Here is a 21,462-nt window from a genome sequence, read left to right on the forward strand (position 1 = left end):
AAGGATGCCTGTGGATCTGTTCTTTCTGATTAATAAATAAGAATGCGACCATGTGACCAATTTTTGTTTAGGTTGTTAAAGCTAGCATATTCAAGTAGGCAGACATGTGAAAGACACATTTATATTTATATTTTATATTATATATATTTATCTTATTTATATTTATACTTATTTATATTTACCAAAACATACAATGATAAGAAATTTATAAAAAGTTTATGGGTTTTCTTCTGTTAAAAAGTGATATACATTAACTGGGTAAGTTTTGAAAATACATAAAAGTACTACATAAAGAGGAAAAAGATACCATAATTTCAATATCCAGAAAATAACCACAGTGAAAACAATAATATTTCAAGGTAAATCCAAGCAAAATTTTCAGAGGATCTTATTTAAATAAGATATACAAATTTCCACTGATATATAAAATTTTTTTAAATTTTTCATATTTGAGAGAGACAGTGTGTGAGTGGGGGAGGGGCAGAGAGAGGGAGACAGAATCCAAAGCAGGCTCCAAGCTCTGAGCTGTCAACACAGAGCCCGATGTGGGTCTCGAACTCATGAGCTGTGAGATCATGACCTGAGCTGAAGCTGGACACTTAACAGACTGACTCACCCAGGTGCCCCCCACTGATATTTTAAAGCTGGGGGATATGCCTATCTGGTTCATCACTGTACCTTGTTGCCTAGCATTTATCTGGTGGTCAATCTAAACATGTTAATTAATGAATCGTAGCAATTGCTGTCTTAGGAAAGGTCTTTATGAAAAATTCTTGACTTCTCTGACCAACCAAGGGAGAACACACAGGGATCATGCACAATCTGACTAGGATACATTCAGATATACACTCCTGTATATTTTGAGTCTTCCTGTTATGTCCCTGGGACCTGACAAAGAAAAGTCAGCTACAGATTTTACCATGGTTAAGTAATTTGTGGATGGTCTAGTATTGCTGACTGCAGAATAAACAGCGCAGAGTAGACAATCCTAAGACTGGCTTTCAAATTTGAATTCTGCAATGTTTTTATTATTAGACACTCAAAAGAACATTAATAAATTATTTTTACTAGAGAACTGGCGAATTACTTATTTCACTTGGCTCATGATATTGTATATCGGTAGCCCTGGTGCTACACGTGGAGGACTACTCCAATGGAAGGGTATTTGGAAGGGAGAAAAGAAAATCTAGTTACTTGAATACTAATGTCTTGTCTTCCTAAACCACCACCTTCATCATTCTTTTCCTTGATGAACAACCAGATAAGGTCTCCTACCACTTATTTGACTGAATGCACATCATTGTGTTTCTTTTTAAGGATGTGCAAAATATTGGCCCCAATACCAGGCTCTTCTCATATAAATCCTTTCCTGTAGTCTCCGTATTAGCTGTGGATGTGCAAACTATTTCTGCTCCAGCTCCTATACTCGTGCTATGACCCTCACCCTGAAATGTCCTCCTCCTTGCTCTACATATACAAATTCTATCCATTCTTCATGCTTCGAGATCCAGCTGAAGTTCCATCTGCCCCTTTCAACTTTTCCAAGAAGACTCAAACGAGGGAAAGGATGATCATTAATGTGGCTAGAAGGACTGTCCCTGTAGCCTTAAGAAAGACAAGAAAGCTGAATACAACAAAGACATCCCCAAAAGAATATCACAGATTTACACTTAAGGACATAAAGTTTAGAATGTAATTTAATGTTATGAGAAAAGCAATCTACATAACTGTGTAAATATATGACATCATTTTTGTAAAGATAACATGTACCAAAAGGTCTTAGTGAATAAACAAAGTGTTAACTCTAGGGAAAATTAACATTGGCTCTTTTTTCTTTTTACTTTTTTCTATACCTTCTCACTTACATAATCTATTACTTTTGCAAAGCAAAAGAAAAATACATTTTTAAAGGATAGAATGGCAAAAGGAAAATTATGTATTAAGAGGGAACATGGGGCACCTTGGTGGCTCAGTTGGTTAAACAGCTGACTCTTGATTTCACCTCAGGTCATGATTTTGTGGTCATGGGAGAGGCTTTGTGTGGGTGTGAAGCCTGCTTGAGATTCGCTCACTCCCTCTCCCTCTGCCCCTCCCCACCAAAACAGAGTGAATGTGGTGGCACCTCCCTTTTAAAACCTGGACAAAATATATTAAAAAATTTTAAAAATTAAAAAAAGGGGGCATCTGGGTGGCTCAGTTGGTTAAGCATCTGACTTCAGCTCAGGTCATGATCTCATCACTAGTGAGTTCAAGCCCTGCTTTGGGCTCTCTGCTGACAGCTCAGAGCCTGGAGCCTGCTTCAAATTCTGTCTCCCTCTTTCTCTGCCCCTCCCCTGCTCATGCTCTGTCTCTGTCTCTCTCCCTTTCAAAACTAAACATTAAAAAAAAATTTATTTAAACCTGGAAAAAATCTAAAGGGTAAAAATGACAGCCCATTTATGGTTCTGAATCATAAGTAAATGGCTACATTTCTGCTAATATGAACTTCTAAACCCACAAGGCCTATACATAAAGAAAACGACTTTGCACCAGAAAATTAACTGCAACTGATAACATCAGCACCCCTAAGAATGTGCTTCCCGCAATAAGCCAATTAAAAACACAAAGATACCAGTTCTAAGGTGTCAATAGCTAAAATTAGCAGCTCCAGATTTTGGTTGCAAACCTAGTTTAAACAGTTTGGTTCACTCTGTGCAGTTATTCTTAAAAAAAAAAAAAATACAAGCCAAAAGAAAATATTACGGAAGCTCCAAGAGAAACTTCATTGCCTTGGGGAGTATCTGGCATGCAATAGGTGCTTAATAATTATTTGTGGGGTAAATGAACAAATACATTTACCTCATGTTTCAGAATCTTAATTAGCAAAAGAAGGAAGATGTATATGGAAAAGAGGGGATATGCAGTACATAGTTAATACAGAAAAGGGTTTGTTTTTTTAAGATTTTTATTTTTTTAAATCATCTCCACACCCAGTGTGGGGCTTCAACTCACAACCCTAGGATCAATAGTCGTATGCTCCACAGACTGAGCCAGCCAGGCACCCCATGAAAGGTTTTAAAAACCATAATCAGGGGTGCCTGGATGGCTCAGTCGGTTAAGCATTTGACTTTGGCTCAGGTCATGATCTCACGGTTCGTGGGTTCGAGCCCCACATCTGACAGCTCAGAGCCTGGAGCCTGCTTCAGATTCTGTGTCTCCTTCTCTCTCTGCCCCTCCCCTGCTCACACTCTGTCTCTCAAAAATAAACATTAAAAAAAATTAAAAACCATAATCATGCCAAAGATTTAGCAGTAAGTTGGACTTAATGCTTGCTGCTAAAGGAGAGATACTTAGTGATCTGTATATCACAGTCTGAAACTGCCTGTCCTTCACAGGCAAAAAAAGTGCTATGAAATCACTTTCATTAGGATATTTATATTATTTAGTATTTTTATTCAAAAATGGGAATGGGTTTTTCTTTTATCCAACAAGTAGGCATTGCTCTACGCCTACCAAATGTAGTTTCTTTTTTTTTTTTTTATAAATCAGTAGTTCTTACCTGCCTTTAAGAGTACTATTATAGAAACAATACATTCTCATGATAAAAATCCTCAACAGTATGGAAGGGTATAAAGTGAAAAGTAAATCTCCCTCCTACTGCTCAGAATAAACCACTGAGAACAATATACCATGGAAATTTTCTTCTATCAGTACAGATTGTCTTGCCTCACTTCTGATAATTCCAAATAGCATGTTATTGTGTGAGTATAGCAACATTATGAAACAGGCTTCCTACTGGTGCATATTTAGGTTTTTTCCAGTTTTTAAAAAATTGTTCTAATTCTATTGGTGAACTTCTCATATACCATTTTGGCATCTCCTTCTAATACATCTGGAATGTAAATTCTTAGAAGTGGAATTATAAAAAGATACGTAAATAGTAATTTTTGACAGTTACTGCTAAATGTTCCACAAAAGTGTTGCAACCAATGGTCAACTTTACCAATACTGTGGGAAAGTTCCAATTTCTTCTACTCTCCAAATTCTTTTCTTTATCTCCTGGGCAAAAGACTGGGTCTAATTTTTTAACTGATTAATAAATTAATATTTATTTGACTATGAGTGAGGATGGGATATTTTCATACATTTATGGTCATTTGTATTTCTTTTTGTGCAAACTGCCTCTTCATTTATTTAGAGGTTTCCCCAGAAGGCATATCTCAAAAGCTTGGTGAGGTTATATGCAATTCCTCTATTGCTACCTTTCTTGTGCCATTTGGAAAGCACATCAGAATGTAAGAGGAACCCTATTCTGACAGGGATAACCTTGCATCTGTTTTTATGATTTTGTTAAAAATAAAGAATACCCAAATGTTGATCTTTTAATATTAGCAATAGATTTTTTTTTAAATTTGAGAGATATATAGAGAGAAAAAGCATGAAAGGAGGACAGGGGCAGAGGGAGAGAGACAGAATCTTTTTTTTTTCTTTTTTTTTACTAAAAAGAACGCAAAATTTATTATTTTTTTTAATTTTTATTTTTTTAGCAGTTATTTTTTTTTAATTTAATTTAATTTTTTTTAATTTTGTAATATATGAAATTTACCGTCAAATTGGTTTCCATACAACACCCAGTGCTCATCCCAAAAGGTGCCCTCCTCAATACCCATCACCCACCCTGCCCTCCCTCCCACCCCCCATCAACCCTCAGTTTGTTCTCAGTTTTTAACAGTCTCTTATGCTTTGGCTCTCTCCCACTCTAACCTCTTTTTTTTTTTTTTTTTCCTTCCCCTCCCCCATGGGTTTCTGTTACGTTTCTCAGGATCCACATAAGAGTGAAACCATATCGGACAAAGGGCTAGTATCCAAAATCTATAAAGAGCTCATCAAACTCCACACCCGAAAAACAAATAACCCAGTGAAGAAATGGGCAGAAAACATGAATAGACACTTCTCTAAAGAAGACATCCGGATGGCCAACAGGCACATGAAAAGATGTTCAACGTCGCTCCTTATCAGGGAAATACAAATCAAAACCACACTCAGATATCACCGCACGCCAGTCAGAGTGGCCAAAATGAAGAAATCAGGAGACTATAGATGCTGAGAGGATGTGGAGAAACGGGAACCCTCTTGCACTGTTGGTGGGAATGCAAATTGGTGCAGCCGCTCTGGAAAGCAGTGTGGAGGTTCCTCAGAAAATTAAAAATAGACCTACCCTATGACCCAGCAATAGCACTGCTAGGAATTTATCCAAGGGATACAGGAGTACTGATGCATAGGGGCACTTGTACCCCAATGTTTATAGCAGCACTCTCAACAATAGCCAAATTATGGAAAGAGCCTAAATGTCCATCAACTGATGAATGGATAAAGAAATTGTGGTTTATATACACAATGGAATACTACGTGGCAATGAGAAAAAATGAAATATGGCCTTTTGTAGCAACGTGGATGGAACTGGAGAGTGTGATGCTAAGTGAAATAAGCCATACAGAGAAAGAGAGACAGAATCTTAAGCAGTCTCCATACTCAGTGTGGAGCCCCATGCGGGGCTCAATCTCACCACCCTGGGATCATGACTTGAGCCGAAATCAAGAGTTGGATGCTCAACTGACTGAGCCACCAGGTGCCCTAGCAATAGATTTCTAGTGATACGCTTCAGCAGGAATCATAATTTTCCATCCAGTTTAGTTTAAAAAATAAACTGTATTACTTAAGACAGTCCCGCTGACTTAAATAACTTTTTATTTAAAAATAACTCTTCTATTCAAGACCGCAAAATTTTCTTCAATACCATGTTAATCTAACACTTAAAACGTAATATTTTTGTTGAAAAGTGTGAATTAAATCCAGTTAATTTTAGAAATACATAAATTCAATTATTATAACTACACTAACTTATATTTGGAACAAACAGATTTCAAACTTGTCTTATTACAAACATATTTCAAAACAGTGGTTCCCTGTGAGGTAAAATTATAAGAAACAGAAAAGTGTTTTAAAACAAATATGTAAATAGTAAATAGCTCAATTATAAGATAGAGCCAGGCATTTAAGAGCAGAAAGGATATCTATGCAATGGAAGATTCCTTAAAGATGAAGAATAGACTTTCTAGTGTATTTCATAAACATTTAAGAATCCCCACATTGGGGCGCCTGGGTGGCTCAGTCGGTTAAGCGTCCAACTTTGGCTCAGGTCATGATCTCGTGGTCCAGGGGTTCGAGCCCCGTGTTGGGCTCTGTGCTGACAGCTCAGAGCCTGGAGCCTGTTTCAGATTCTGTGTCTCCCTCTTTCTCTGACCCTCCCCTGTTCATGCTCTCTTCTGTCTCAAAAATACATATAAAAAAAAATTTTTTTTTTTTTAAATAAGGAATCCCCACATTAATATATGACTACAATTGAAATACTAGTGGGACAAATTCTCCATGTTACAACTCCAAGCCTACAAAATGCCCTGTAAACATGGGAACTTACCCACAGAAGGAACCAATATATCTTACCTCTGTGGCTAGGCTCTGGCTTGCACCATTGTCAAGAAGAAACTTGACAACTTCCAGGTGGTTTTCCTGGGCTGCCATATACAATGGTGTGAAACCATTCTGCAAAAGAAGAAATAAAATGTTTATTTATGGATTTATGGGGCCAATCTAGTTTTCTACCATACTGGTATTTTTTGTTTCAGAAAATGCTCATGTATAATAAGTTTAATAATACTTTAATGTGGATATTCATATTCATTAGAAAGCCTAAACATGATAGTTTAAGCAGAATTTATAAGTGTAATTCAAAGTACTTTATAACATAACACTTATAATTTGTAACTTGGGTATAGTTTATAATTAATGGTGTATGTATAATTCATACCAATAGATCCACTTTATTTTTTTTTTAATATATGAAATTTATTGTCAAATTGGTTTCCATACAACACCCAGTGCTCATCCCAAAAGGTGCCCTCCTCAATACCCATCACCCACCCTCCCCTCCCTCCCACCCCCCCATCAACCTTCAGTTTGTTCTCAGTTTTTAACAGTCTCTTATGCTTTACCAATAGATCCACTTTAGATAAATAAGTACATTTGTTTAATCATCAACCTCTTAATGAGTGCCTACAATGAGCAAAGGATTTTCCTAGATGATGTAAGGATTTGAAGAAAAATACATTTGGTCAGTGTCCCAATGAACTTTTTCCCCACACAATAATTAGCTATTTCATATAAAGGTGTAATACTTTAAAATTAAATTAAGAGTCTAAAATAGTTCACAATTTGGAAGGAATTTATATTACTTTCAAATAGCTTCAAAGTTGCTACAAATGGGATGACTTGGAGCAAAGGAAAGGACACCAATATGCAAAAAGGTATACTTCAATTTCAAAACAGAATTCAATTAGTAGTCTACGTTTTGGTAAGTTTCCTTCCTTGCATTGTTTTGCAAAGCCATAGTATTTTCATGTTCAGAATACACACACACACATACACATACACATACACACTCTATATGTGTATTTGTTTGTCTGAAATGTGGCCACTGCCAAAGAATCTGGATTAAAGTAAATGAATTGTGTACATTACATCTTAAGCTTTTGACTAAAAATATGTTGCATATGTGTGCTTGTTTTCTAGAACAATTTATTTCATATTTATGAAATATTTGAATATTTCATCTATGTAATATTTCAAAATCTTATTGCCAAATACATACACCAAAACATATTTTTCAGATGATAACATTTTCTTTGAATACATTTTTCAGAATACAGTTCTGTTTAATTGTATGTTCTGGAAATTTTATTGTATTCATTATGCAATTACAAGGAATATAGGTAAATATATTCCAAATAAAATGTACCAAATATTACTTAAACGTTTATACTTCAAAAGGTTTAGGTTCATTGTTATAAATATCAGTGACTATATGACTACCTTACTTATCTATAATTCAGCCCTGGTGACACCACTCTTTTGGCTTTTAGCTAAAAATTTAAAAGTAACTTAAAAAGATCCTTGAGCAGGGCACCTGGGTGGCTCAGTCAGTTAAGTGTCCGACTTTGGCTCAGGTCATGTTCTCACGGTTTGTGAGTTCCAGCCCCACATCGTGCTCACTGCTGTTGGGCACAGAGCCCACTTGAGATCCTCTGACCCCCTTTCTCTGTCCATCCCCCCATCAAAAACAAAATAAAACATTAAAAATTAAAAAAAAAGATCCTCAAGCAGATAAAAGTGATGTCACATAACAAATCTACCATAGTGTATATACTTTATTCACCAGAGAGCTCATCTATTCTACTTACTCTATTTTACATATAATTATAACATGCTAGGTTATCTGGTTGCCAAGCTCAAAATTAGAGACATGAGATTAGAGGCTAGAGAATATGACAAAGCATTCAAGCTTCTTCCCTTTAAATTACATCACTGAAGTTCACTGCTATCCTGTTCTCTCATGAAAGGTTTGATCAACATTAAACGTGGAATAATTGCAACAAAATGTATGTGTACATATGTGTGTGTGTGCGTGTGCATACACGCAGGTATGTGTGTATGTGCCTGGTGTGTTTTGTCTTTGTCACTCTTCCCATAGATTTGAGGGAAACTGAGAGGTACTTTAGGATTACCCTTATATTGCCGATTATTTTTTTATTTTCTTATTTGACCAAGATGGAAGATTATTTAATTCTTGGTTGAGTTAAATATTCCTTAAAAAAAAACAGAAAAAAACAACAGAAAATATTAAGAAAGAAGAAAAAGGTAAAAACTAGGGGGATTTTTGTTATAGCTCAGTGAACTACTGAGTATCTGTCTTTCCTCACCAGCTGAAATTTCCAGATGGAAGGTCCAGTTTTTAGGAGTAAAGTTCTTAAGAAAAATTTTGAAAATAGATGTTATTCTCTCAAACATAAATATCAACAATTTATGTCAGTGGATTCTCTCAACCTCAGGGCAGAGGTTTGCTGTCGTTCAAGGTTACCTAAGGAACACTGGTCTGCATACAAATACCCGGCTTCTGGCCTGATGTACGTAGACAGTTCTTGAGTTTATCTTCCAGAACAAAACATTTCATGAGCCAGGAAGATAATCCAAAACCAGGTACTGAGGTTTAAGGGATGTTGGAGCTTACAGACCTGGAGCTTTCAAAGAGTGATTCTCAACAAGCACGACTTTTAAATAATTCCACATGTCTTTCTCACAACAGCAGAAATTGAACTGTGTAGAACTGTGATTACTCAAAAATCATATGTAGATAAGAGTCACAGTAAGATTGAGCCCTATAATTAATCATTTCCCACAATTGCTTCTCCTCTTTTTTTTTTTTGTTAGTGTTTGCCATTCTATTGCCATTACCTGAAAGCTGGTCATTTTCTGAATGGTCACATTCTTTCACATTTTTTCAGTTTTATATATTTTTTTAAAATATAATTTACATATCATAAAACTCACCCATTTAAAGTGTAAAATTTAGTGGGGCAACCATCCCCACTATCTAATTCCAGAACATTTTCATCACCCCAAAAAGGAATTCTGTACTATTACTATTCACTCCCCATTGACCCCTCCCCATGCCCTCTGGCAAACACTAATCTGCTTTCTGTCTCTATGGATCTGCCTGTTCTGAACACTTCATATAAATGGAATCACACAATATATGGCATTGAATGGGGATGAATGGTCTCATTTTACTTCTGTGGTTCATATTGATAAAATGTTTTTGGTGTTTTTGTTTTTTCCTCCATAATGGACATTTCCATTTTATAGTGGAAATTTGATTGTTTGTTTATTTTGTTTGCTTTATTTTTGGTCAGCAAGCATCTGACTCTTCTAGCAATATCACTCCTATTTTCTTTAGGGCACTACCTCTTCCCTGAAATGTAGGTAGTGCCTGTCTTGGTTGGACTTTAAGACAATTTAGCCTGAACTTCTTCAACCACAGAGTAGGCACATGTACAGGATATCTTCTGTTTTCTCTTCCAGGTCTACTCTCTATTTTTCTTAATTCTATTTTCTGCCAAATCCCCCCTCCCCCCTCTCAAATGATCTGTAAAAACTATTATTGAAGGGCAACTTTACTGTTTAGCTTCTGGTTACTCCCACCCTAACTCTCTGGTTACCAAAGCTTTCCAAAAAGCTCCTTTAGCTTTCTATTTGATGTGTTCCCCAAATAATTTCAATAAATTCCCATTTTTGTTCAAGTTAGTTTCTGTTGTTTTAATCCCAAAAATCCCAATACAAATTTTTAAAATCAAGAAAGGATCAACATGGCATGAGAATACATGTACACCATCTAGTTATGGTTCTAGGGAGTAATTATAAGCATCCTTTGGAAAGACTGAATGAAAATATGATCATTACACTCTCAAAGAGGCTTAAGGCACAAGGATTCCAATGTGTTGTCAATGGACAACCTACAGCTGAAATGATTTTTTGTAAAATAGCACCTACATTGGGAAATGGTCAGATTTCAGAAAGAATATTATTTTTCTTTTAAGATAAAAAAGTACACCACTGTTTTTTTTTTTAAATTAATTTCCTAACTTAGGAAATTTCCAGAACAAAGAGCTGGCCAAAAGCGAACATATGGGTGCCTAATTTGCATTTTTTTTCTGTAGCAACAATAGACTCAATTTTCAAAAGGCAGAACAGTTCAAGATTGAGAAAGTATGCTCGTTGATACCTGATTTGATGCATTATCTTCAGTACCTTTGGCTCAGAACATTTATTGTGATATTATCATAAGCATTCAAATATACAGACCTACAACTTTATAGACCATGCTGAGGCATGCTGCCTAATATCTACTCAAAGAAAATAAAATAGAAAGTAAGGGCTTAAATTTTATCCATGAACTTTTTTTATCCATCCTAGGTTTCTACAGCCAGCCGGTGTAACTTATGAAGTGCTGCTCTGAATTAAAATGTTTATAAGGGCATGGTGATAAATTTGCACTGATTTACAGGTGATACTGATTTTTGTGAATGTAGGTTAGATTACCGGTGTGCTATAAGGTCAAAGGTCAGAGAGGCTTTATCTGGACCACACCTATTTTCTGACTTCCTCAAGACCTGACCTCCTCACCAAAGGAAAACATTTAAAAACACAAAAAGACCAACCAGGCACTGGTTTAATCGAAAGGTCTTGTCCTTTCTGAAAAGGAACATGGAAACCTAGTCAGAAGTTACCTGTTTCACCCTGGGGTGCAGATGGGTGGGGATGGGCAGATGGGGGTTGGGGTGGGAAGAGGTTTTCCAGTTTGTCCTTCCATGCATTTTGATGGTAGAACCATGTGAATATATCACCTATTCATAACTTAAATAAGTACAATGTAAAAATTTTTAAAAACACCCCCACCAAATACCTGCAAAAGGTCTTGTCTTTGCTAATATCACTATGAAAATTTGTCCACTTAGAATACTTTGATAGTTATGATAAAATATTATTTGAAACAGACCTTGCTTCTTTATGAACACGGTGCCTTATATTACAGAATAAAGATAGAGAAGGAGAAAATAGTGAGGGATGTCATTTGATGTGGTAATTTGAGAGTTTCCACTTGCAAACACTACTAATCATTGTTGCTGTATTTAGTACAAAGTATTATGGAGTTAATCATAGTAGAGTTCTTTATAATCACAATTTAATTATTCAACCCAATTTCTTTCTCAGGGTAGGCCTAAATCATTTCTGGAATGTTAAGTAAGATAAGAAAGAGTTAACTAACTTAGTAAGATGTAACATCAAGGCAATGACAAGAATTAAAGTGACATCTAAAAATTCTTAGTTTACAGACCCTCAGTTTATAAGATCAGAACTTGCTGTTGCCCAATTTCACTTTTATTTTCAAGATAAGGAGAACTTTTATACACAAGGAAGGTGAGGGGGACTCTCTTTATACTATTTATTGTTGGCTACTAAGTATTACCTATTTGGTTAAAATTTCACTTAGGGATGTGGTCTTTCTTGAATGTTAACATTCCTGCGATGTTTTCTGTGCTGACACCTAAATGGAATTTGATCTCAGTTGTCCTTTGTAAGAGTTCCTATTGAAGTACTCCCACCAGAAATTATCATGGAAAACCCATTTGCTGCATGACCATCTCATTACTTATTCTGTCCACGGAATGGCGCAGCTCGGAAGGCACACGGGGACAGGTGTCCAAATGAAGGCGCCATGCTTGACTGTGAACTGGGGGACAGGGCACGCCAAGCACAGCTGTAAGGAACAAGAAATTCCATGGGCTCTATTCTTCTCATTTGTCATCAGCAGGGAATGTGTACCAATTGAAATCAAATCTGGTTAGGATTTGATTTCAACTGCAGAGTCTCTCATTGTCAAGGAGGTTTAAAACTCTGGGTGCTCTAAAGAACAGTCAAGAATATGCACATTACTTAAAAGGAGGAGGTTTATGTCTTCTCCTGTGGGGGGAGAAAGGAAATGAAAAAATGGATTAAAGAGTTCTCTCACTCTCTCAGAGCTTAACATTAATTATTTTCCAGTAAAAAGTTATAGGGACATTTGAAAAAATGTTTTAAAAGCATGGTGCTTTGCTTATGGTCAGTTGTTCTGTATCTCTTTCAAAATATTTTACTTGTCAATATTCAATTTTGTAACATTCCTTTCTGGAAAAGCATCATTGGTCCAAGTAAACCTTCATAGGGAATCAGAATAAAGAGGCATAGACCATGGATCAAAGGTCCAACCACAAGCAACTAGAAAAAAAAATAGATCAGATATACATGAAAGCACATGTTTGGAAGTGCCACACAGTTGTTTTTCCATGACACTGATATTTAACAGCATCGGAACCATGTTACTAACCATGGAGGGTGTCACTGCAATTCTGTGGACCCATGAAATATAGGAGGATCCTGTTATCCAAAGATAATCAGTACTGAAAAAGGCTGAGGAAATCAAGTACACTTATAATGAAAAAAGTTAGTTTGAGACTTTATTGTAAAAGATAAAACTAGAAACTGTAAAAGCAAGTTTATGAGTTAAGCAAATATTGGCTATAACTGGATGCATGTACAAGTTCTCACAATGAACAAAGCCTAAATCAAATAGGATTTCCGTGGGAAAAAAGGGTAATTTTTCCAACAAAATTATATGGTAGCTTGATGTCCTTCACTTTTTATTTTCACTGCTTAAGTAAAAAGACAGTCTTTTTGCAAATGTATTTTGCAAACCAAAGACCTCACCTAATTTTTGGAGGGGAGGGTAATTTAATCTTTGATTAAATCATTAAACCATTTGATTTCAACTCATTCTCACTTGAAACACTTATCAGAGAATCATCCTAATTCTTCACACATTGCCAGAAAAAAACACAACCCACAGCTGTGCAGCCAGTGTTCCCCCATGCCATCCCCCTAACTTCATGCAATCCTGTGTCTTGCAAAACTTGCTGTTTTGTTCCATAATCAATTTGTTCAATATCCAACCTCCTGGAGTTCACACTGACACACAAGGGTAGATGAAAGCATCCAACTAGAAGGAACGTTTGAGCAAGGGCCAGTTTTAAAAATGGTCAGGTCCTTAGTGAATATTTCTGTTATGATGATGTTTGCTTTTCTATACAATCTTATTTCTGTGGGAACTCAAATAATGAAAATTTTGGATTATGAGGACCAATTTTTAAACCTATTTTAAAGTAATTTTTTTAGACTGAAAGTCTACCAAACGGTAATATACTTGTGTTCTTTTTAGAACTTCATGCAAGACTCAGAGCACACAGGAGGACCTACTAAATAAATTATTAATGTATATCCAATACAAAGAATCTGGAATTTTTAGTTTAGGAAATTTTAAAGTTTATTCTGTGTGTTTTTTTATTTTAATCTGTTTCACAGAACAACAAGAAGGCCTTAGTTACTAAACAGGAATTAAGCAGTGTCTTCCCATTTTCAGCTATATAAAGCACTGAGATATTATGAACTATTAAGAGCATTTCCTCATTTACAGGAACTCTCATTTTCTTTGTAAGTTAATAAATACTGAGGCTGGACCTAAGCTAGCATGATAAAATAGTAAAAGACCCTACATTACAAATATTCCCTAAATATTTGTGTCTATGACTACCAGTCATACAGTTTCATAAATGGATAACTTTTTAATTTTTTATTATTTTTTAATTTAAATTTTAGTTACTTAACATACAGTGCAATTTGGTTTCAGGAGTAGAAATCAGTGATTCATCACTTACATATAACAGTGCTTATCACAAGAGCCTCCTTAGTACCCATCACCCATTTACCCCCACTCACCTCCCTCCATCAACCCACAGTTTGTTCTCTATTGTTAAGAGTCTCTTATAGTTTGTTTTTCTCTCTTCTCTTTTCCCCCACCTTCCCACATATTCATCTGTTTTGTTTCTTAAATTCCACACATGAGTGAAATCATATGGTATCTGTCTTTCCCTGATTGACTTATTTCACTTAGCAAATACATTCTAGCTCCATCCATGTTTTTGCAAATGGCAAGTTTCATTCCTTTTGATGGCTGAGAAATATTCCATTGTAAATATATACCACATCTTCTTTATCTGTTCATCAGTTGATGGACATTTGGGCTCTCTCCATAGTTTGGTTATTGTTGATAATGCTGCTATAAACATTGGGGTGCATGTACCCCTTCAAATCTGTATTTTTGCACCCTTTAGGTAAATACTTAATAGTGCAATTGCTGGATCATAGGGTAGTTCTAGTTTTAGTTTTTCTGAGGAACCTCCATACTGTTCTCCAGAGTGGCTTCACCAGTTTGCATTACCACCAACAGTGCAAGAGGGTTCCCTTTCTAGATGGATGACTTTTAAAAATCTCTCTCACATAAATATATTGCAAATGAGGATATATATGAATTTAAATAATCTGCAACAACATAACTGTTCATTGAATATAACTCTTAGGAATTATATTCTCAGAGGATACATATGCCAAGCAAGGACTTGACCCAAACATTTATAAATTATAACAAAATTTATTGGCAATAGAGTTGGTAGGTTTACCTGAGATTGTGCATTGACATTGGCTCCATTTGTGACCAAGACTTTTACCACCTCTGCTTGCCCAGCCAAAGATGCTATATGCAAGGCTGTGTTTCCTTTCTGTAAAATGAAAAGATACATCACTCACCCTCTTTATCTCTTTGTTTCAACATTTTATAAAATATGGAATCCTTCTATGTTTCTAAGTTCCCCAAAGAGAACATGGTTGGTTGATAAGTATCTCATGAGAAGTTTGCCCTGATTCTTATCAAAGGCTGAATCCTTACTGAATCTGTCAATTGACATAAAAACCATTAAATATGTGATACTGACCTTTGTAGCTGCATCCACATTGGCTTCTCTCTGTAGCAGTTCAGAAACAACTTCTACATGGCCTTCTTTAGAAGCAAGATGGAGCGCGTTCAATCCATTCTGATTAAGAATGAAGGGAAAACTTTACTCAGCAGGTTGAGAATAGAGCAGCAAACAGTCTACTTAGAACTCTGAAGATAATATCCCACCAACAATCACTTGTATGTGTGCAGTATAGAATCTTGAATTAGGAATAAAGGTACTTGAAAATTAGGCAGGTTGTTCTGGTATCATTTTTTACTAAATTTTGCATACCTACATGTGTGAATGCCCCTTTAACAAAGCAGAGTAATTTGAAAATCTGACTGATGATGTTTAGCCAGAAAAAAGAAAAAAGGCAAGAAAGAGAAAGTCCTGGTAACAACTAAGGAAAGATTCAAGGAGTTTATAGTCTGGATTTTTTAAAATTTTAACTAGAAAATTAAACAGCAACAAAAACCACAACTAACCTGATTGCAAATGTTTATGTCAACCCCATTTTTTATGTAGTCAAGGGCCTTTTCAAGGTGTCCAGCTCGAGCTGCTCTTAAGTAACTTGCATTGGCATCAGACTAAAAGAAAAAAGAAAAACATTTTGATGAAATGAAACCCATATACATGTTAGAGCAATTCAGCTTATAGTCCAAACTAAAAAGATTTTTACAGTCAATATTTTTAAATTGAACTATTGTATTTCTAACATGAAAATACTCTAAAAAGTCTTTGTGAAATCACCAGGAAAAGGATAAATTCTTGAAAAGTTAGTTTCAAGTATACAAAGTTACCCTTTGTGTGACGTCATAACTGAGAAAATTTCCCATAATATGTAGGTGTCTTCAATCAACATACAATTCCTAGGGACTAAAGAGAAATCCTATAACTTCCTGGTGGTTTCATTATGAAAATCTCATTATTCTATTTTACAGAAATTTAACATCTATTCCATTCTTTCATATTTAACTGTCCCCACCAATTTTTCAATTCATAGGTTCACAAATATGTTTAATGTTATTATACTAGTTTAATTTGTAGGATGTTCTCTTGGATTTTCCCACAGCACAAAGCCATGTGTTAGAACATAGAATGTTTCTGAAAAGGATTTATAAATTTCCGTACAAATTGTGAAGAGTACTTTCCATATATTTTCAAGCAAGCTAAGGCTACCACCTAAGAAAACTCTATTAGGAACATTAGCAAGAGCAAATAAATAAATACCTATAAACTGGAAAGCAACAAAAACCAAATCTGTAATGCATTCACCAAAATTACAACTCTGCCTTTCTGCTAAACACTAGTACTTCTGATTGTGGGGTTGAAACCACCTATACCAGTGAACCTTTAATGGAAAGAAGACAGGGAGATGAAAGAATTCAAAGTTGGGTCTGCACAACTTGTAAAGGAGTCTTGCTCAGTGTAGAACAACATAGAATCAGGTTTTCCTGAAAGGGTAGCCAAAAACATCTCATCATTGGTTATCAATGCCATCATGTGGGGGTATGGCTGAAATAACAGAGGAAATTGTCTTCTTTCAGCCATTTGGCGAATACCTTCAAAGCCCCTGTTCACAGGCCACCTCATCTGGAAAGACTTCCCAGACCTCCCAGTCAGAGATTAATTGCTTGGTGCTCACAAAGCATGAATTTTGTTGACTCCTCTAGGTATTTCTCACACAGCATTATAGTTTTTGGTATACCTGTCCTTCTTCCTCCCTAAATTGTAAGTCCCTTAAGAATAAGCAGAGGTAGCCTTGATCAAGGGGTAGGCAATACAGAAAGCTGACAAGATGCCAATCTTTGAGGAGTGCTACTTCATCCTTGGAAATGTAATTGTGATAAAGGAAATTCCATTCTCAGAAGAGTCTTTGGTTCTGGTGTGGGTCAATTTAGTTAGGATTCGATTTGCTCAGGTCTTCAAAGGATAGGCCACTATTTCTATGTGTTCCACCCTCCTCATTTATAGCAGTACACCTCTCCCTGAAGAAGTATTCCTTTGTCTAAATCATGCCTTCCCAATTTCAGCATTATTGGCATTTTTTAAAGAAAGATGTTATTTTATTTTATGTAATCTCTATCCCCAACATGGGGCTGAAACCCACAACCTCAAGAGTTGCACACTCCACCAACTCAGCCAACCACCCACCCCCACTGGCATTTTGATCCAAGGAATTCTTTGATGTGGGAGATGGTCTTGTTTGGTGTCGATGTTTATTAGCATCCCTGGCCTCTAACAACTATCACCTATTTGTGACTACTAAAAATATATCCTGAATTGCCAAATTTCCCTTGGCAGTTGGGGAAGAGGGATTTTCCCAGCTGAGAACCACTGCTCTAAATAAAGAGAAAACCAATTTATTTACAGATTGTAGGCCTGCCTGAGTTACCACATGCCTTGACCTACTGCAGGCCAGTGACTGTATGTATAACATTCATTTTTGTGTTTCCCCTGCAATTAGAAGCATCCTGGCACACAGCAGGTGCCTAAAAATGGTTTTGTGAATGAATGAATCAACAAATAAGTAAACTGTATGGAAATAACTGTACTAATTAAAATATTGCCTGCAACAATACAGGAAGTTTTATTTGTAACAGCAGCAGCAGCTATCTAAATGGAGAACCTGCTAGAATACAAAGCTGACTGCCAAAGATGATAAACTAAGCCATTGAGTTGGTATCTGGGAACACACGTAGCTATTGCTAAAATAAAATTGGGATGTGAGTCAAGCATCCAAATCATTTAATCAGAACTGAGGGTTAAGTAAGAGGAGGACAAGAGATATGGCTTCAAATTAGACAAAGGACAAACCAAAAGTTTGAAGGAATTTCAAGAAAAATAAAATACAGTTTTTAAAGAGGTTTGCTACTTTGAGATGGTTGGGGGCACGGTTGTCTGGTTTCAAGTCCAGTTAGAAATAAATTAGCTATGCGAGGATGGCTCATTGTACCGTAAAACATCATCTTCTTTGTGCCTGCTCAATGACTTATCAGCGAATTTGCCCAGAAGGGCTCTGAGGCTGTTCTGGGAACAAATGACATCAGTATTGGATGTTTCAACTGCCAAGATAACAACTGTGAGTTAAGCATCCCCAATTCTGACTCTGAGTGCATAAAAACAGCTACTAAAGAAGTTCAAACAGAGGTATCATAATTCAAGGAAAGCCTCTGAGTTGATTCCATATCTGAAAAGTTTTGACAACTGTATATACTGCACATTTTCCTCTCCGAAATTTTCTCACCAGAATCTCTAAAGCAAAACAAAATACAACGATAAAAAAAATTCTAATCCAGTGCTTCTCTACCTATTTGGAGTTCAGATTCTTTTGAGACTAACAAAAGTTGCAAAGAAATCCCTTTCCTTCAACAACTGTACATATATGCACACATACACCAAATCTGCACATACACACCAAACCTGTGCGTGCACACAAAATTTGCACACTGATTTCATGTGGCTCGGGATTGCCAACCCTGCTCACAGATGCATGTTTAAGAATATGTTTAACATGAATCCATGAGCAGTAGATAAATGATTAAGAGTTTTCCGGTGGATACCTTCACTGTATATGTCTCACCAGTGACCCTAGTATCAAATAATTCTCTAAGGTAGCTAATTTATCACCTGAGAACTTTAAGAAAAAGAGAAGAAACAAAAAAAATTATTTTCTTCCCTTTTCTCAGCCCTCTGTTATGCACAGGCATGCTTAACACACTGATACAGAACAATCAGCTACTTTATACTTCCAAGAAAAAGTATGGGCAATAAAGAAGGAAGAAAATACAAAGAAAAAGCAAGAGGAAGAAAATGAAGCCTGCCTTGAAGAAAAATGACAACTTAGGGAGTGTGGTTATTCTTGCCTTCAGAAGAAGAACCAAGAAGATCCTCCTTTTATTCTCAACCACCTTCAAACAATGCAGCCCTGTCTTCCACAAATATTTGCTGAACATGGATGGGGCACTAGTCAAGGCTGACATCTGGCTGCACAGAGGTGAGCGAAACAGACTGGCACCAGTGAAGGCTCGCTTTCACCTCCCTCTTACACTTTATCAAATCATGTTGCTTAAGTGGCAGGGTAAATAATGGATTCTTCCCTATTTTTTTTTTTCAAATTCTATCCCTAGTACCTATATGATGCTCTTTATTTCCTTAATGCTAAAAATATATAATATTTTGTATTTGGCTCAATAGCAATGTGTTGTGTCTCTGAGCTGTCATTTCATCAAAAACTTGGGAGTCACTCTTTACACAGACTACAGCCTGGGTTTTAGTCCTAAGGATGCTATCAAAACAACGCCTCTTAAAGCCAGTTGTAGACAAAGCCCTATGAAAGGAAATCAGCTCTCATGAGAAGGTAAGCTCTGCCACGTAAAAGTCAAACAGAGGAGATCATTGCCTAGTGAGTCAGTTGGCACAAAATTAATATAAGCAGGTCAGTCAGCATTTTTTCCCGTAGATGATCAAAATCTGTAGGAAGAATCTGGAAAATGATAACGTCTTTCATCACCATTTCATGTCTTGTCTACTTAGTCATTTTACTAGACAGGAAAGAAATACGAACCACGTGTGTTTTTCAAGGAAACAGCTTCAAGGGTAGAGTCAAGTATTATTATGGATTAATCTAATAACTCAGCATTTCCACCTATACTGGCATATTGATATTTTCAGCAGAAAGCAGTGATTGGAATGAATAAGCATTTCCTGAGTGCCAACATCAGTAATAAACTAATACTTCATACCTCTGACTATATGCTAGACACTATTACAAGTACTTACATTAACTTCATTATATTAGTCACTTACTACAGTATGTATTAATTGCATGAATCCTTACATTAGTTTAGTCCTTATAATATTTACATAAAGTAGTGTAGTGAATTGTGTCTCTCCAAAATTCACATCCACTTGGAACCCCAGAAGATGGCAACGGACACAGGACATGGATATAGGATCTTTGCACAAATAATTAGTTAAGATGAGGTCAGACTGGATTTGAATGGGCCCTAAATCAATGACTGATGGTTTTAGAAGAAGAGAAAATATGTAAATATCAAATCACTATATTGTACACCTCAAACTAATATAATGGTATATGTCAACTATATCTCAAAAAAAAAAAAAAAAAGACAAGACACACAGATACATAAGAGAGAACATGTAAAGATGCAGGAAGAGGCTGGAGTTAAGCTGACACAAGATAAAGAGTGCCAGGTGGGGCACCTGGGTGGCTCAGTTTGTTAAGTGTTTGACTTCAGCTCAGGTCATGATCTAATGGTTTGTGAGTTCGAGCCCCACATCAGCTCTGTGCTGTGCCCCCACCTCCCACTCTCATACTCTCTCAAATATAAATACACATTAACAACAACAACAACAAAATGCCAGGAATCACCAGAAACTGGAAGACACAAGGAAGAATTATCCACTCAAGCCTTTGGAGGAAGTGTGGCCTTGTGGACACCTTGATTTTGGACTTCCGGCCTCCAGAACTGTGAGTGAGTAAGTTTCTATTGCCATAAGCCACTGAGTTTGTGGTGGTTTGTTATGGCAGCCCTAAGCAACTGATACAAATAAGAACAATTACTAGCTCCATTTTATAGATGAAGAAACTGAGCTATAGAAAGGATGAATGACTTTCCCAGGGACACACAGCTTATGAGTGGCAGAAATACAAACCCAGACAGTCTAACTCCAGAGTCTAGGCTGTTAATCACTAGCTTGAGAAAGGGCTTAATAAATGTTTGCTCCATAGTTTATGCTTGCGAACTCTTGGTTCATTCATTCATCTTCCATCCATCCATCAGTCCATCCAACCATTAAATTAACTATGTAAGTACTTTCAGGTATATCCTCTCTAGACCACAATTCCTTTAATGAGTTTAGTTGAAGCCTCAAGATCAGGCTGACAGTGGACTGGCAGAAGAAATGTAGATTGGAGGCTCAGTGAGTATGTAATAGAGCTGTGCTCCATTGCTTCTAAACCTCAGGGAGCAATGTCTGAGAACTGTTAATACCTGATCTACCAATTCTTGAATCTTTTTCTTTTATCTCATCTTCCCAACTATCTGGGAACTGTATGAAGGGTAAGAGCATCCTTCCTGTAAGCTTCAGGGTCCTTTTCTCTACTGGTGTCCTGCCCTCTGCTTACCTACATACTCAGGTG

General features: G+C 36.4%; 1 protein-coding gene across 33 annotated transcripts in view; it reads right to left on the reverse strand.

Annotated features, from left to right (window-relative positions):
• The window catches only part of ANK3 (ankyrin 3), a 679,089-nt gene that overhangs the window by 212,411 nt on the left and 445,216 nt on the right, over positions 1-21,462 (reverse strand). For all 33 annotated transcript variants that reach the window (XM_053910305.1, XM_053910324.1, XM_053910308.1 and 30 more), the window contains 4 exons: positions 15,782-15,883; positions 15,294-15,392; positions 14,982-15,080; positions 6,484-6,582 (listed from right to left, as the gene is read on the reverse strand). In XM_053910305.1, coding sequence (XP_053766280.1) covers positions 6,484-6,582; positions 14,982-15,080; positions 15,294-15,392; positions 15,782-15,883 — 399 coding nt within the window. The remainder of the gene's footprint in view (positions 1-6,483; positions 6,583-14,981; positions 15,081-15,293; positions 15,393-15,781; positions 15,884-21,462) is intronic.

The sequence above is a fragment of the Panthera pardus genome, unplaced genomic scaffold (genome assembly GCF_024362965.1).
Source record: "Panthera pardus isolate Hobbes unplaced genomic scaffold, ASM2436296v1 HiC_scaffold_22, whole genome shotgun sequence".
NCBI classification, from domain to species: domain Eukaryota; kingdom Metazoa; phylum Chordata; class Mammalia; order Carnivora; family Felidae; genus Panthera; species Panthera pardus.